The sequence below is a fragment of the Salmo salar genome, chromosome 22 (assembly GCF_965601325.2).
Source record: "Salmo salar chromosome 22, fSalSal1, whole genome shotgun sequence".
Taxonomy (NCBI): domain Eukaryota; kingdom Metazoa; phylum Chordata; class Actinopteri; order Salmoniformes; family Salmonidae; genus Salmo; species Salmo salar.
In genome coordinates, this window is record NC_138312.1 from 5,418,606 (window position 1) to 5,434,372 (window position 15,767).

General features: G+C 41.1%; 1 protein-coding gene across 4 annotated transcripts in view; it reads right to left on the reverse strand.

Annotated features, from left to right (window-relative positions):
* Positions 1–15,164, reverse strand: part of oser1 (oxidative stress responsive serine-rich 1) — a 28,544-nt gene extending 13,380 nt beyond the window's left edge. The window contains exons 1-4 of one of the 4 annotated variants that reach the window (XM_014165903.3): positions 14,795–15,164; positions 7,502–7,673; positions 1,746–1,855; positions 1,482–1,592 (exon numbers count right to left, since the gene is read on the reverse strand). In XM_014165903.3, the coding sequence (XP_014021378.2) occupies positions 1,482–1,592; positions 1,746–1,855; positions 7,502–7,513 (233 nt within the window). In that variant the 5' untranslated portion in view covers positions 7,514–7,673; positions 14,795–15,164. The remainder of the gene's footprint in view (positions 1–1,481; positions 1,593–1,745; positions 1,856–7,501; positions 7,674–14,794) is intronic. The other 3 variants (XM_014165904.3, XM_014165902.3, XM_014165905.3) reach the window with 3 other exon arrangements.
* Between the last annotated feature and the right edge of the window lie 603 nt (positions 15,165–15,767).

Genomic DNA, 15,767 nt, shown 5'->3' on the forward strand with positions numbered 1-15,767 from the left:
TGTCAATATTGGCAATTTTTCAAATGTCTAGTAAATTAAAATCTTACTAGTCACGTTGTCAGGTGCCAAATTTTCCTAACAGAAAACCTGAAATACACTGAGTGTACAGAACATAAGGAACACCTGCTCTTTCCATGACAGACTGACCAGGTGAAAGCCATGATCCCCTATTGAGGTCACTTTAGATAAAATGGACGAGACAGGTTAAAGATGCCTTGAGACAATTGAGACATGAATCTGTGGCAGTTACAGTCAGGACCAAAGTTATTGGCACACCTTGATAAAGACAACTGGAAAAAAAAGATTGTATACAATAAATAATACCATTTCTGAGCTATTTTTATATACCAACATTTTAAAATTATATTATTTTATACCAATAAATTGCTCAGATGGCGATTTTAACAATCAATACGTTTTTTTCCTCTCAAAAAGATAGGGAGTCAAAATTATTGGCACCCGGTTTCAATATATCACCTTGCAAGGATAACAGCACTGAGGCTTTTCCTAAAATGCTTTATTGGAGAACACATTGGGAGGGATCTTAGACCATTCCATCATACAGAATCTTTCCAGATCTTATGGACTGCCCTTTTCAATTCAAACCACAGGTTTTCAATAGGGTACAAGTCCAGAGACTGAGATGGCCATTGCAAAATGTTGATGGTCAATTAACCATTTCTTTGTGGATTTTGATGTGTGCTTGGGGTTATTGTCTTGCTGGAAGATCCACTTGCAACCAGATTTTTGCCTAAAATGTCCTCATACTGGGTAAAGTTCATAATGCCATTGACCTTAAGGGCTCCAGGACAAGTGGAAGCAAAATTGCCCAATAATATCAAAGATCCACCACCATATTATACAGTAGGTATGGGTTTCTTTTCTGCTTACGAATCCTTATTATTTCGATGCTAAACCCACCACTGGTGTGCGTGGCCAAAGAGCTCTATTTTGATGTCATCTGACCATAGCAATGGTTCCAATCCAAGTGCCAATGCCGTTTAGCAAATTCCAAGCGTTTACATTTGTTGGATGACATGAATATAGAGCTCTTTGGCCACACACCAGTGGTGGGTTTAGCATTGAAACAAAGATTTATAAGCAGAAAATAACCCCTAACCTACTGTAAAATAGGGTGCTGGCTCTTTTTTGTATTACTTGCTAGACAAAATCTCTTTATCTGAGCAATTGTATTAGTATAAAATAAAATCATTTCATTTTTTTTTGCATACAATATAGCTCAGTATTTGTGTAATTTATTTTATACAGCCTTTTTTGCACTCATTTTAAACACAATGTGCAACATTGTATTACAAAATGTGTACATTTTACAAATATAGAATTTAATTAACTGAATTTGGCCCTAGGGGTTCTAACAAGTTATTACACTTAAATAATAAAAAGGAACAGACAATAGAGAAGCAAAGCAAGACGATACTTATAAAACAGTGGACAATGATTGTAAGAGAGCCTTTCCTTACCCATGCCAGTTCTCCTTGGGGCAGCTTAGTTTGGGCTTGGCACCCTCTAGAAAGGCTCGGCTAACCACTCTTGGAGTGATGGTCTCACAGACGTGCAGCGTGGCAGGCAAGCTAGAGAAACCAACAAAAACTCAGACCACAATATACTGAACAGCAGAAGAACTTAAGTGAGACTTCAAATATTACATTAGTCCTGGAAACTGACCCTAGATCAACCAGGAAGGAAGGACCTAAAACGTAATAGCCATTAACAGTACTACGAACCTTTCAGCATCTACTCGGAGCTTTTTAAAGGCAGTTTGTAGGGTCTCATCCTCACAGTCTTTTCCTCCTGCCTCCATAGTGGGAGGAGGTTGTAGTGACCAGCCACCCAGCTATAAAACAAGAACATTTCATTAGCGAGGTATCACTGCTGACGCAACGTGAGTGATTTTAAACAGCGTTTGACATGCTTCGAAGTACGGTAATGGAATATTTTGATATTATTTGTCACGAAATGCGCTCGCGCGTCACCCTTCGGATAGTGACCTGAACGCACGAACAAAACAGAGCTATTTGAATATAACTATGGATTATTTGGAACCAAAATAACATTTGTTGTTAAAGTAGAAGTCCTGGGAGTGCATTCTGACGAAGAACAGCAAAGGTAATCCAATTTTTCTAATAGTAGTTTTTCTAATAGTAGAGTTTGGTGAGCCCCAAACTTGGTGGGTGTCAAAATAGCTAGCCGTGACGGCCGGGCTATGTACTCAGAATATTGCAAAATGTGATTTCGCTGAAAAGCTATTTTAAACTCTGGCACCGCGATTGCATAAAGGAGTTCTGTATTTATAATTCTTAAAATAATTATGTATTTTTTCAACGTTTATCGTGAGTAATTTAGTAAATTCTCCGGAGGTTTTCGGTGGGTATGCTAGTTCTGAACATCACATGCTAATGTAAAAAGCTGTTTTTTTATATAAATATGAACTTGATTGAACAAAACATGCATGTATTGTATAACATAATGTCCCAGGAGTGTCATCTGATGAAGATCATCAAAGGCCAGTGCTGCATTTAGCTGTGGTTTTGGTTTTTGTGACATATATGCTTGCTTTGAAAATGGCTGTGTGATTATTTTTGGCAGGGTACTCTCCTGACATAATCTAATGTTTTGCTTTCACTGTAAAGCCTTTTTGAAATCGGACAATGTGGTTAGATTAACGAGAGTCTTGTCTTTAAAATGGTGTAAAATAGTCATATGTTTGAGAAATTGAAGTTATAGCATTTATGAGGTATTTGTATTTTGCGCCACGCGATTCCACTGGCTGTTGACTAGGGTTTGCCCAGGGAGGTTAAGCAATTTTTCTACTTACCCAGAGTCAGATGAACTCATGGATACCATTTTTATGTCTCTGTGAGCAGTTTAAAGGAAGTTACTAACTAGGTTTGCGCAATGACTGGAAGTCTATGAGGTCAATTAGCATCCATTCATTGCAATCACTCGCTAAACTACCTTCACCTGACTGAATCTCGCACTATCCCTTTAAATCAAACACATTTGTAATGCCGTTTGGAGATGGCAGCTATTTTACGATCCCCTAACCAATGCTGCTATTGTTTGTTTTTTCACTTTATTTGTAACTTATTTTGTACATAAAGTTTCTGACACTGTGTGTTATGACCGAAAAGAGCTTCTAGATATCAGGACAGCGATTACTCACCCCGTACTGGAGGAATACTCTTTCTTTAACGAGTCGGACGGGAAGGATTTATTTCAGACGCCCGACAAGGCCCTCATCCACCTCATTTGCTGGACAAAGAGACAGCGATATCGGCGATGAGTGGATCCGACGATGAGTGGATAATCTGCCTTTACCATCAGTCCTATTAGCCAACATACAATCATTGGATAATAAAATAGACGAGCTACGAGCACGTATATCTTACCAACAGGACTAATAATAGGACTAACTAATATCTCATGTTTCACCGAGTCGTAGCTGAATAACGACATTTTTAAGCAGGTAGCACCAGTGACTCGGTCAATAAGAAAGTAGTCAGATGAAGCAGATGCTAAGCTACAGGACTGTTTTGCTAGCAGACTGGAATATGTTCTGGGAATCTTCCGATGGCATTGAGGAGTACACCACATCAGTCACTGGCTTCATCAATAAGTGCCTCGATTACGTCATCCCCAACCAGAAGCCATGGATTACAGGTAACATCCGCACTGAGCTAAAGGGTAGAGATGCCGCTTTCAAGGAGCTGGAATCTAACACGGAAGCTTATAAGAAATCCCGCTACACCCACATACGAACAATCAAACAGGCAAAGCGTCAATACAAGACTACAAGACTAAGATTGAATCGTACTACACCGGCTCCGACGCTCGTCGGATGTGGCACGGCTTGCAAACTATTAGACTACAAAAGGGAAGCACAGCCGCGAGCTGCCCAGTGACACAAGCCTACCAGACAAACTAAATTACTTCTATGCTCGCTTCGAGGCAAGTAACACTGAAACATGCATGAGAGCACCAGCTGTTCCAGACGACTGTGATCACGCTCTCCGCAGCCGATGTGTGTAAGACCTTTAAACAGGTCAACATTCACAAGGCTGCAGGGCCAGACGGATTACCAGGACATGTACTGCGCTGACCAACTGGCAAGTGTCTCACTGACATTTTCAACCAGTCCCTGACTGTGTAACACCAACATGTTTCAAGCAGACCACCATAGTCCCTGTGCCCAAGAACACTAAGGTTACCTGCCTAAATGACTACCGAACCACAGCCCTCACGTCTGTAGCCATAAAGTACTTCGAAAGGCTGGTCATGGCTCACAACACCATAATCCCAGAAACCCTAGACCCACTCCAATTTGCATACCGTCCCAACAGATGATGCAATCTCTATTGCACTCCACACTGCCCTTTCCCACCTGAACAAAAGGAACACCTATGCGAGAATGGTATTCATTGACTACAGCTCAGCATTCAACACCATAGTGCCCTCAAAGCTCATCACTAAACTAAGGACCCTAGGACTAAACACCTCCCTCTGCAACTGGATCCTGGACTTCATGACAGGCCACCCCCATATGGTAAGGGTAGGTAACAACACATCCACCACGCTGATCCTCAACACGGGGGCCCTCGGGTGCGTGCTCAGTCCCCTCCTGTACTCCCTGTTCACTCATGACGGCATTGCCAGGCACGACACCAAAACCATCATCAAGTTAGCCAATGACAACAGTGCAAGGCCTGATCACCGACAACGATGAGACAGCCTATAGGGAGGTGGTCAGAGACCTACCGGACCGTGTGGTGCAAGGACAACAACCTCTCCCACAACATGATCAGACAAAGGACATGATTGTGGAAAAGGAGGACCGAGCATGCCCCCGTTCTCATTGACGCGGCTGTAGAGGAGCAGGTTGAGAGCTTCAAGTTCCTTGGTGTCCACGTTACCAACAAACTATCATGGTCTAAACACACTAAGACAGTCGTGAAGAAGGCAAGACAAAGCCTATTCCCCCTCAGGAGACTGAAAAGATTTGGCATGGGTCCTCAGATCCTCAAAAGGTTCTACAGCTGCACCATTGAGAGCATCCTGAGGGTTGCATCACTGCCTGGTATGGCAACTGCTTGGCCTCCGACCACAAGGCACTACGGGGAGAGGGCAGTGCGTACGGCCCAGTACATCACTGGGGCCAAGCTTCCTGCCATCCAGGACCTCTATACCAGGCGGTGTCAGAGGAAGGCCCTAAAAATTGTCAAAGACTCCAGCCACCCTAGTCATAGACTGTTCTCTCTGCTACCGCACGGCAAAATTACATAAAATAATTACATTATAAAATGTCACAATAACGTGGGCATTGCCTGACAAAATAGAAAGCATGCTCCCGACACAAACACACTAATGAAGTATGTACATGTGGTAGCTAGTCAGTCTTACCGTTTGAGATGTTTAAAGAGTTATTGATGAGTTATTGTATCATGTCCTAAAACGAGAAAGCGACCAAAAACTGGGTTCCCTTTCTAATGGAATGCATTGTATGGAAAACCAAGTTGAGGCAAACATTCAACGTTGTCTTGGTCATAATAAATGGACATGGTTTTACCGCAACAGAATAGCTACACCCTTAAATTGAACCATTTTTGGTTAAAACGGTCCCACCCATTACAGGTTAAAATGTAATTGGTTGATTCCACTGTCACCCAAATTCTGCCCTAATACAGTTGAACAGCAGATGCCTTCTATCTAGCTTCTGATGGCCTAGCCAATGGCTGATTTAGCTAGCTAGATTTATCTCCCCAGAGACCACCAAAGAAAAATCGCTAAATGCAACAACCAGCTGTTTGAGAGTTGTGCGCTCTGCCAGACAGATTATCTATATGCTATATGTGAGCAGCACATGTGTGATAAATAAATCGACATAACGAACAGCTTATGGAATCCATCTGCTTTTTTAATCAATTATATAGCCTAGATTAAAAATACCATTATTACAATATTTTGTTCACTGGCCCAAGCGGGTCACTGACGGGGATGATCGAAGGGTTTCCAAAACCTCCCCTGTATGTTGAGCCCTGACACACAGACAGGGGCATTCCCGTGCCGTTGTTGCCTCTTCATAAAGTTGGTTTATTTATGGTGAATTGCACATCATAATGACAAAGAAATTGCAAATTGTGAACCAAAAACGAATGTGACCAGGTAATGTATTGTCACTGGCCAATTCAAAATATGTGTCGCACTGCCAAGTCAAATAGCTTCAAATGCGACTGTTTTTGTCGCAGTATCGAACCCTGTATACCTTCTGCATGTACGTGCTGCGCAGAGAAATCTGTCCCTGATATTCACACTTCTCAATACAACACATTGAATTTAACTCCACACTTTTTACTGTATAATAGAAAAGGCTACTGCAGAAAATCGCTGATTTGCTCATATCCAAAAGGTCTACCTGTGATTGGGCAGGACATACATAGTAAGGAATATAAATGCATAATCTGCATTTTCATTTTGGAAATAAGGGGAAAACACACTAGGCCTACATGAAACCATCACACACACTACTCTTTCTCACACACTGCTCCCAAAAGTTAGGCACCAAACAGAATTTAATTAACACCAGAAAAATAGATTGACTTTCGATTCAGATTTAGCTTAGAATTACATTGGCATATGCATCCTACCTGTGAAGTATCTTTTTTAGTGGGCTATCTATCCCTTTTCCGTGTGACATTCAAATGTGTGCATAGTCAAGTTAACAAGTTGTTAGCTAGCTAGCCAGGTAACATCGCTAAACAAGGTTGTTTGATATCAAACCAAAAACTCAGCCCACGAGTAGTTAATTCTTAGTAATAGCTACTGTAAATTGGACAGTGCAGTTATATTAACAAGAATTTAAGCTTTCAGACGATATAAGACACTTATATGTACCAACATTTGTTTCTCTAAAATCTGCGATCGTGACACAAGGCGCTGCATGATTTACAACTGTCCCGTTGATGGGACACCTATCCCTAAGAAGTTTAAAAGCTTTTTATTTTAAATATTATAAAACAAGTGCGCCAAGGGTTTGGGCTAGAGCAGGTGTCACAGTGCTCTGTTTTAAAACATTTTAAAATGGATGGAGATGCACAGAAAGAACAGACAGAGAGAAGCAGCTGAGTTGGCTAATGGCTGGAGATGCGGCTGGCTACTCTCAGCTGTCACACGTGATATTGGATGGAGGACTCATTCTGATATTACATATTACAATCTGAACTCTGATATTCTATTTGTAGGACGCGTATGAATGCATTCAGTGCTCACTCAATTTCAATATGAGTAACATACACCATTATTAATTGGCGGGTGATAATGTTAGTAATGTTAGCTTGCCATCTTAGTTGCTAACGTGGCAGGCTAACGCCAGCTAGCTAAAGTTAACTTTGAGTGTAATAATTTGCGCTATTGAAACATACATGCAACTATAATTTACGTCTTATCAACTATAACCGCAGCATTAGTTTGACCATAGGTTGCTTACCTCGAGTTGCATTCTAAATATCCCAGTCAGGGACAATGTTGCGTGGAGTGTGTGATGACACAGCCGACAGAGAAGGGAATGTGATCACACAGGGAGAAGATCTGATCGACCCGTTCTTTTATAGCTCCATGGGTGGTGCACTCTGCGTCTGTTTACTTTTCACGTGGATGACCTAGTTTGAGATCAAAACAGCAAATATCATCAAAAAGTGACGAGTTTGCATCCCTGTAGCTAGTAGCAATAGCCTAATCAGAGATTTTGTAGGAATAATATGAACGATCTCTGGCCATAATACGGTGAACAGGCTTTACAAATAGGCTCTGCTACTGCGAGGCAACCCCTTTCGAACAGCAGTGTGCAGACCTTAAACACAGACCAGTTTAGAAAAACACCACAACAGCAATGCACAATGATTTCATTAGCTAGCTATCACCACAGCTAGCGGTTAGCTAGGTTCATTTCTATGTAAAATGAACCCATGAGCAACAACATGTGAAGTTCAATATCAAAATGGGTGTCAAATGAAAGCGAAGAGTATATTTTGGGGAAATTAAGGCATAGACACATTTTTCAACTATTTTCAATCTTAAAAATTGGTTAGTGCTATCTGGGCTCCTTGTTGGGATGTCCCAAGGATTCCGGATAGCAAGGACCCGTAAAAATTAGGTGTAAGTAATGGCTTTGATTTCTGGTCAAACTGATCGAAAAGGGGTCTTACAAAACCTCTACCAGAAAAAGTCTTAAAAGGTATTAGAAATACATGTAAAGACCCCTGCCAACTAATATCAACACATTTGGTTTTGTAGAAATGATTTGCCTTCTGTAAGTTTAAAAAACATTGCCGTGTGTCTTGTAATTCTGTTACCAAAATGTTTTACCTCATGAGGAAGGACAATGAAAGTTAACAGAAGTAACAAGGTAAACCTACCAATTAGTTTGTGTTTTTACTAATATAATTTTTGGTTTAAGTGATTAAAACTCGTAATTTTGTTACCAAATTGGTAACAAAATTACCTATACATTTATTTTATTTTCTAAATACGCTAATACTGCAATTGATTTGGCTACAATGGAAAATCATAGTGGTCACAAACCACAGTTGGGTCACCTGCTACTGTTCTTCCTTCCACTGGCATACTGTTGAGATCCCGAGTGGCGCAGTGGTCTAAGGCACTGCATCTCAGTGCTATAGGCGTCACTACAGACCCTAGTTTGATTCCAGGCTATATCACAACCGGCCGTAATTGGGAGTCCCATAGGGTGGCGCACAATTGGCCCAGTCGTCGTCCGGGTTAGGCTGTCTTTGTAAATAAGAATTTGTTCTTAACTGACTTGCCTAGTTAAATAAAGGTTAACTAAAAATTATTTAAAGATATGTTCAGCTCATAACTGTTTTCTTTCTCTTTTAGTCATCTGGTGGTCAAAGCGAGTGTGAACAGTCTGGACAAACCCTCTCTCTCTAGTTAATGATACCTCTACCGGCTCTTACTGACACCTACCCATGACTCCCCCTCTTTCCACTTACTGTAACCAGCATCCACACCCACTGAACATGGACGTTGAAGTGGTTGAAATTTGGTCAGTCCGCCCTGGCCTTGATTTCAACATCCACAAACGTCTATTTTTGGGCCGGTCCAAAACAGCCTTGATTTGGCCCAAACATAGATGTTAGGGATGCACGATATATCGGTAAGCATATCGGAATCGGCCAATATTAGCTAAAAATGCCAACATCACCCGATGTCTGGTTTAAAGCCGATGTGCAAAACCGATGTCAATGCTGACGTGCATACTTGCATACCATGACGTAATGACGCCACGAAAAATACAGCGCTACACAGAACAAAAGCAGAAAAATACTAAGCGCACACTTCCAACAACTAAACAAGTTCAAGTCGAGCAGTCATTTGAAATAGTAAGAAACTTTCAGCGAGACAACTCAAAGGTGAAATCCATTAACGCCAAGGTAATGGAATTCATTGCCCTTGACAATCAACCTTTCTCTGTCGTGGATGATGTTGGCTTTCGCCGACTGGTCGAGCACCTCGAGCCCCGGTACACACCACCAAGCGCTATTTTTCAGATGTTGCCCTACCGGAGTTACACAGTATTGTTGAAACACACATCCCTGAGCTACTTGTTATGGGCATCCCTGCTATTAGCTTCACAACTGACATTTGGACCAGCGATGTCAGCCCCATGAGCATGCTGACTGACAGCACAGTGGGTCAATGAGGATTTGGTACTGAGGAAAGCGTTACTGCATGCTCAAGAATGTGCTGGTTTTGATACCGCTGCTGCCATTTCAATGGCATTTGAGAACATGTTTGAAACCTGGGAACATGAACACACTCCTAGCTCCATTCGAACAACTGACTCGAGAAATAAGCAAATCAACTATGTCTGCAGCAGACGCAATACCCTCAGTAATAGCATTGAAACACCTGCTCAACAAAACTGCCGACACATGCCGTGGGGTTAAAACTTGCAAAAGTACTCTACAAGAGGCTGTGAACAAGCGATTCGGTGGCACTCTGAGTCTCTTTACGGTGTCGCCACCATGCTCGATGCTAGGTACAAGGACCGTTACTTTGATTCAGACAAGAAACAGGGTTTACATGAAGTGTTACAGACACAGCTGGACAAGATGGAAAAGGACAGAGCACACCAAGGAAGAGGCCACGGACAGACAGCTGAAACTTCACTGCTTGACATGTGTAGCAAAATCCTGGTTGAGACTGAAAAAATTAACAACGAAACAGCAAAGAAATAGGTTTTGATTATGTTTTACTGGTAATGCGGACATATGTAAATGGCAAATTACCTTTTGGTCAGTGTGTGTGTGTTTCAACTATTTAACTGTACTAGAATGCATAAAAGGCCGCAAAAAATGTAAATATCATTATCATTTTTTTGGGGCAGCCAAAAATGTCATATTGGTGCATCCCTAATAGACATCCATGATTGGTGACCAGACCAAATCTGAATCAATCATAGACGTCGGTGTTTCACAAGTTTGGACAGCACATTACAGTGAAGCAAAGTAGATCACTGTACAGGATAGTCAAGAAAAGTAGAATATAGTTCAGTAGAGTTCAATACAGTACACTAGAGCACGCTAGAGCAGAGTGCAGTATAACTGTATTGTACTGCACTCTACTGTGCTGAACCAAAGATTTTTATAACTAAACCCAGAGACCACAGCCCGTTGTTTAAAATGGGAACAAATGAGTCATAATGGGCAGAACAAGCTGGGGGGGGGGGGCTGAGCCAAGCATGAGCTAGCGAGATCCTATTGGTGAGTTTTAGCATGCATTTGCATATTTATGCTTGGGACAGTCTACTCTGAAGTGCACATGTGCAATAAGTCAATTCGCCTTTGCACTCCTTAACAACGCAATTTAAAAAAACTTTGTCAAAGGGTAAAGTCTACAAAATGTTGTCCACTCTGTTCATAACAGATTTTAGTTTTGGGAAGAGAACTGTTTTGAGATCAAATGTTTCATTGTTCTATCTGTGGTGTCTCCTCTGCCTCCCACCTGCTGTGCACCGGACTAGATGATTAAGCTAGCACACAGTGTCCTTCTCTCCCGCCATCATTAACATGTGGGAAAACTACCCGATAGGCAGGGACGAAGTACACCGTCTACTGTTGTACGGCTAGCTAGCTATCGTTGTCACGCCTGCCCCTTCTTCTGGGGGGTTTATTGGGAGCTGGCATCCAACATTATTGTGCATTAGCGCCCCCGCCTGTCCTAGCTTAAACATTTACCAATAGAAGTATAAAGAGGAGTTCCTGCAGATGTGGGAACACCCCAAATTGCAGGCCGCAATTGCACCAGTTTCCAATAACTAAATTCACCCCTTGCACTCCTAAACAGTATTTTTTTGGGCAAAGGGTAAAATCTACAAAACTTAGTCCACTCTTAGTTTTGGAACAGCAAACTGTATTGAGATCAAATGTTCCATCGATAAGAAGAATGTCGGCCAAAAGTCATATCACTCCATCTCCCACTGCCGGCCACTGGGCTTCTTCTCATCACCATATCTGAAAACGTCAACCGGATGCTTTACACGTATACATCAGTGAGATATCTGGCTCATTGTTCTGTGGCTGTACAGTCCAAACTTGTGAAACAGAAATGTCAATGATTGGTTCAGATTTGGTCCGGTCGAACAAAATTTGGTCTTGTTTTGGTGCAGAGCTGATTAGAATAATAGTCAGTGTGTAGAATAATACTCATATATGCAAAAAAGGATATTGCTTATTTCTTCCATGGTGTACCTATTTAGGATAAGTCACCATGAAGGTAATGATATTCATATCCAGATCAGGGGCCGGATTCACAAAACATTACTTACACAAAAAGTAAGAAGTAACCTGTTTAGGATAGGGGGCAGTATTTTCACGGCCGGATAAAAAACGTACCCGATTTAATCTGGTTATTACTCCTGCCCAGAAAATAGAATATGCATATAATTATTTGATTTGGATAGGAAACACCCTAAAGTTTCTAAAACTGTTTGAATGGTGTCTGTGAGTATAACAGAACTCATATGGCAGGCCAAAACCTGAAAAGATTCTATATGGGAAGTGCCCTGTCTGACCATTTCTTGTCCTTCTATAGCCTCTTTATCGAAAATACAGGATCTCTGCTGAAACGTGACATTTTCTAAGGCTCCCATAGGCTCTCAGAAGGCGCCAGAACGTGGAATGATAACTCTTCAGTCCCTGGGCGAAAAACAGTAGGGGTTTTGGAAAGTGGTCGTTCTGAGAACAATGACACTGGCGCACACGTGCATGTGACGACTCCATTTTACTTCTTTCAGTGTTTGAACGGATACAACATCGCCCGGTTGGAATATTATCGCTATTTTACGAGAAAAATCGCATAAAAATGTATTTTAAACAGCGTTTGACATTCTTCGGTAATGGAATATTTTGAATTTTTTTGTCACGATACGCGCCGGCGCGTCACCCTTCGGATAGTGTCTTGAACGCAAGAACAAAACGCAGCTATTTGGATATAACTATGGATTATTTGGAACCAGAACAACATTGGGTGTTGAAGTAGAAGTCCTGGGAGTGCATTCTGACGAAGAACAGCAAAGGTAATCCAATTTTTCTTATAGTAAATCTGAGTTTGGTGAGTGCCAAACTTGGTCGGTGTCTAAATAGCTAGCCATGATGGCCGAGCTATCTACTCAGAATATTGCAAAATGTGCTTTCACCGAAAAGCTATTTTAAAATCGGACACCGCGATTGCATAAAGGAGTTCTGTATCTATAATTCTTAAAATAATTGTTATGTTTTTTGTGAATGTTTACCGTGAGTAATTTAGTAAATTCACCGGAAGTTTTCGGTGGGTATGCTATTTCTGAACAAAACATGCTAATGTTAAAAGCTGGGTTTTGATATAAATATGAACTTGATTGAACAAAACATGCATGTATTGTATAACATAATGTCCTAGGAGTGTCATCTGATGAAGATCATCAAAGGTTAGTGCTGCATTTAGCTGTGGGTTCTGGGTTTTTGTGACATTATATGCTAGCTTGAAAAATGGGTGTGTGATTATTTCTGGCTGGGTACTCTCCTGACATAATCTAATGTTTTGCTTTCGCTGTAAAGCCTTTTTGAAATCAGACAATGTGGTTAGATAAAGGAGAGTCTTGTCTTTAAAATGGTGTAAAATAGTCATATGTTTCAAAAATTGAAGTTTTGGGATTTTTGAGGTATTTGTAATTCACGCCACGCTCTACCATTGGATATTGGTGAGGCGTTCCGCTAGCGGAACATCTAGATGTAAGAGGTTTTAAGGGAAAAAATAAAAAGTTCATAAGATGGTTTGTAAATGTAATTACTCAAAATGTTCTTAGGAACTTCATAAATATCTTATCTGGCATTGACATTAGTGACGTGCTTGAAACCAATAAATAAGCCTGCGTGACAGGATTTGGTAATTTCGTTATTTTTCACACATTATAGCCATCGGACTAGCTATATCAAAACCAAAAATAAATAACCAAGGAAAGCGCAATAAAAACTTCAGCAAACAGGAGCTTGAAGTGATGGTGGAAGAAATAGCAGCCAGGAAAAGATTCCCGTTGGAGAGACTTGGTAACTGCGGGCTCACTGCATAGACCGTCGAGGGTATAGCAAGGGACAGTGACGCAGTAAAAATGTAGTGGTGCTGAGAGACCATTCATGTGGACCAGCTGGAGGAGAAGGTGTCGTCCATGATAGGAGAGACGGTGGTAGTGGGCCTGCGCGACCGGTAAATTAGGTACCTACGTTAACTAGCTAACGCGTAACGACTTTATAGCCAACATAGCTAGCGACGTTAACTTTAGCTAAGTTCTAAGTGCAAATTGTCGAGATAGCGCTACCTATTTAACACTTCTAGAATATTGTAATATATTGTTAATTACTAACTAGGTAGATAATGCGCGTTTAAGTAGTTTTATTGCTGTACTGAAATATCCGGTAGCCAACTGTGTGTGGCGCAAGAAAACGTTCATGGTTACAAAAGTATCCACTCGTATCAAGACAAGGGTTTAGCTGTCCTAAAGTGAAGTACATTTCCAAGAAGAAATCCTAAAACATTATTTTAAAGAAACCCATTTCTTAATCCCCCCCCCCCCTCCGTTTCTTCCTAAGAAAAAAAGTAATAACATTTCCAATAACTTTGTTGAGGAATAGCAACTTTGCTTAAATTTCTTTAAATATATAGTTAAGGGGAAAATGGCAGTTAATAAATTAATTTAACAAGAATTTGTGGATTATGTAAATCCGTTACCGTAATCTGATACCAGGTGTAAATACACTTCACTCACTGTAGCCTAGTTCAATAACAATATATTTTTTCAACCTCAAAGGTGTCATATCATAGCGGACACCCCATTCTTTCTGTAGACATCTTTTAATCTTAATTCGGTGCAGATATTTAAGAGTTTTTGGGAAACGTCGCATTAAAAAAAACGAAGGAAGATTTTAGCATAAAGATTCTGTTAGCTAGCCACCAAACTTTGCATCCACAGTTCTTCCAGTAAATTAGTTTCTTACATGTTGTAAATTGTTCAACGTACTGCTAGTGCATAGAGTTGTACGGTTTTTTAAGCTTTGAAATCAATGGTATTTGTTTTGTACATTTTAAAGTGAAATCATGGAATTGCTCCTCGCTAGCCTACGCTGTGGATGAAGTTGAGCATCAGTTCCATAATAATCAATGTGGATACTAGCTAGCCAGGCAATATCGAAGTTTGACATCGTGTGAGAATTGGGGTACTCACAACTCAGGATCTCCTGTCCACAGTCCAGATTGAGGATGGCCTGGACATGCAGGGTTTATCAGGCGCTGCGACAAACGGGCCTCAAATGCAGCAAGCTATTAAGCAACAGTGAGGTGGCTAGCTAAAGTAGCTAACTCGGTTAGCAATGTCTCATCGATTTTCTTCGCGACAGACGCGAGCTATTGCATTTTTCGATTAGGTTTAGCTTTCCACAAGCATCACACTACAATCAATTCAGTTTCATTCTAATCTATTATTATTTTCAAAAGCAGTATTTACTTGGCTAGTTCCAGACTTTTCTTTCTCCAACATCTTGTTTACACACGAACCACTTCGCAGTGACTCTGCAACAACACACTCTGCCCTGACGTAGAACACAGACGCTTCTTCTTCGGTGGGGTTTATCGGCGGTTGGCATCCAACGTTATGTTGCATTACCGCCACCTACTGTACTGGAGTGTGGGCCAGAGATAGGGTACTAAATCCTACCTGCCAGCCCTATTGCTCTTAAAAAGTATAACATATTTGAGACTATATCTAATGACGTTCTACTCAATATACTCTTTAAACTAATTTCCTGTATCCCCTTCTCCCTCAAACTAGATCTCATCCTCTCTCTTTCCCTCCAATAATGTCCACACTGTATCAATACATGCTCCACGGTCTCTGTTTCTTGGCAATACTCACATTTTCCTGTTGGATGCTTTCCTATCACATGTAAGGTGTTATTCAACTGGCTGTGTCCCACCCTTAATCTTGGAAATACAGCCTCCTCCCTTCTGTCCTTTCCTGTCATTCTCCCCTCCCCACCTTTCCTCTGTACTTGAAATAAATGCCTGCCCTTAGTATCTCTATTCAACTGCTCCTGCCATTTCTCCACCATCACTGTCCATATCATACTTTTTGCCTCTACCTTGCTCATTGATACTACCACATCAACATCCCCACTACTTAGTACTTGTTTAGCCAGTAC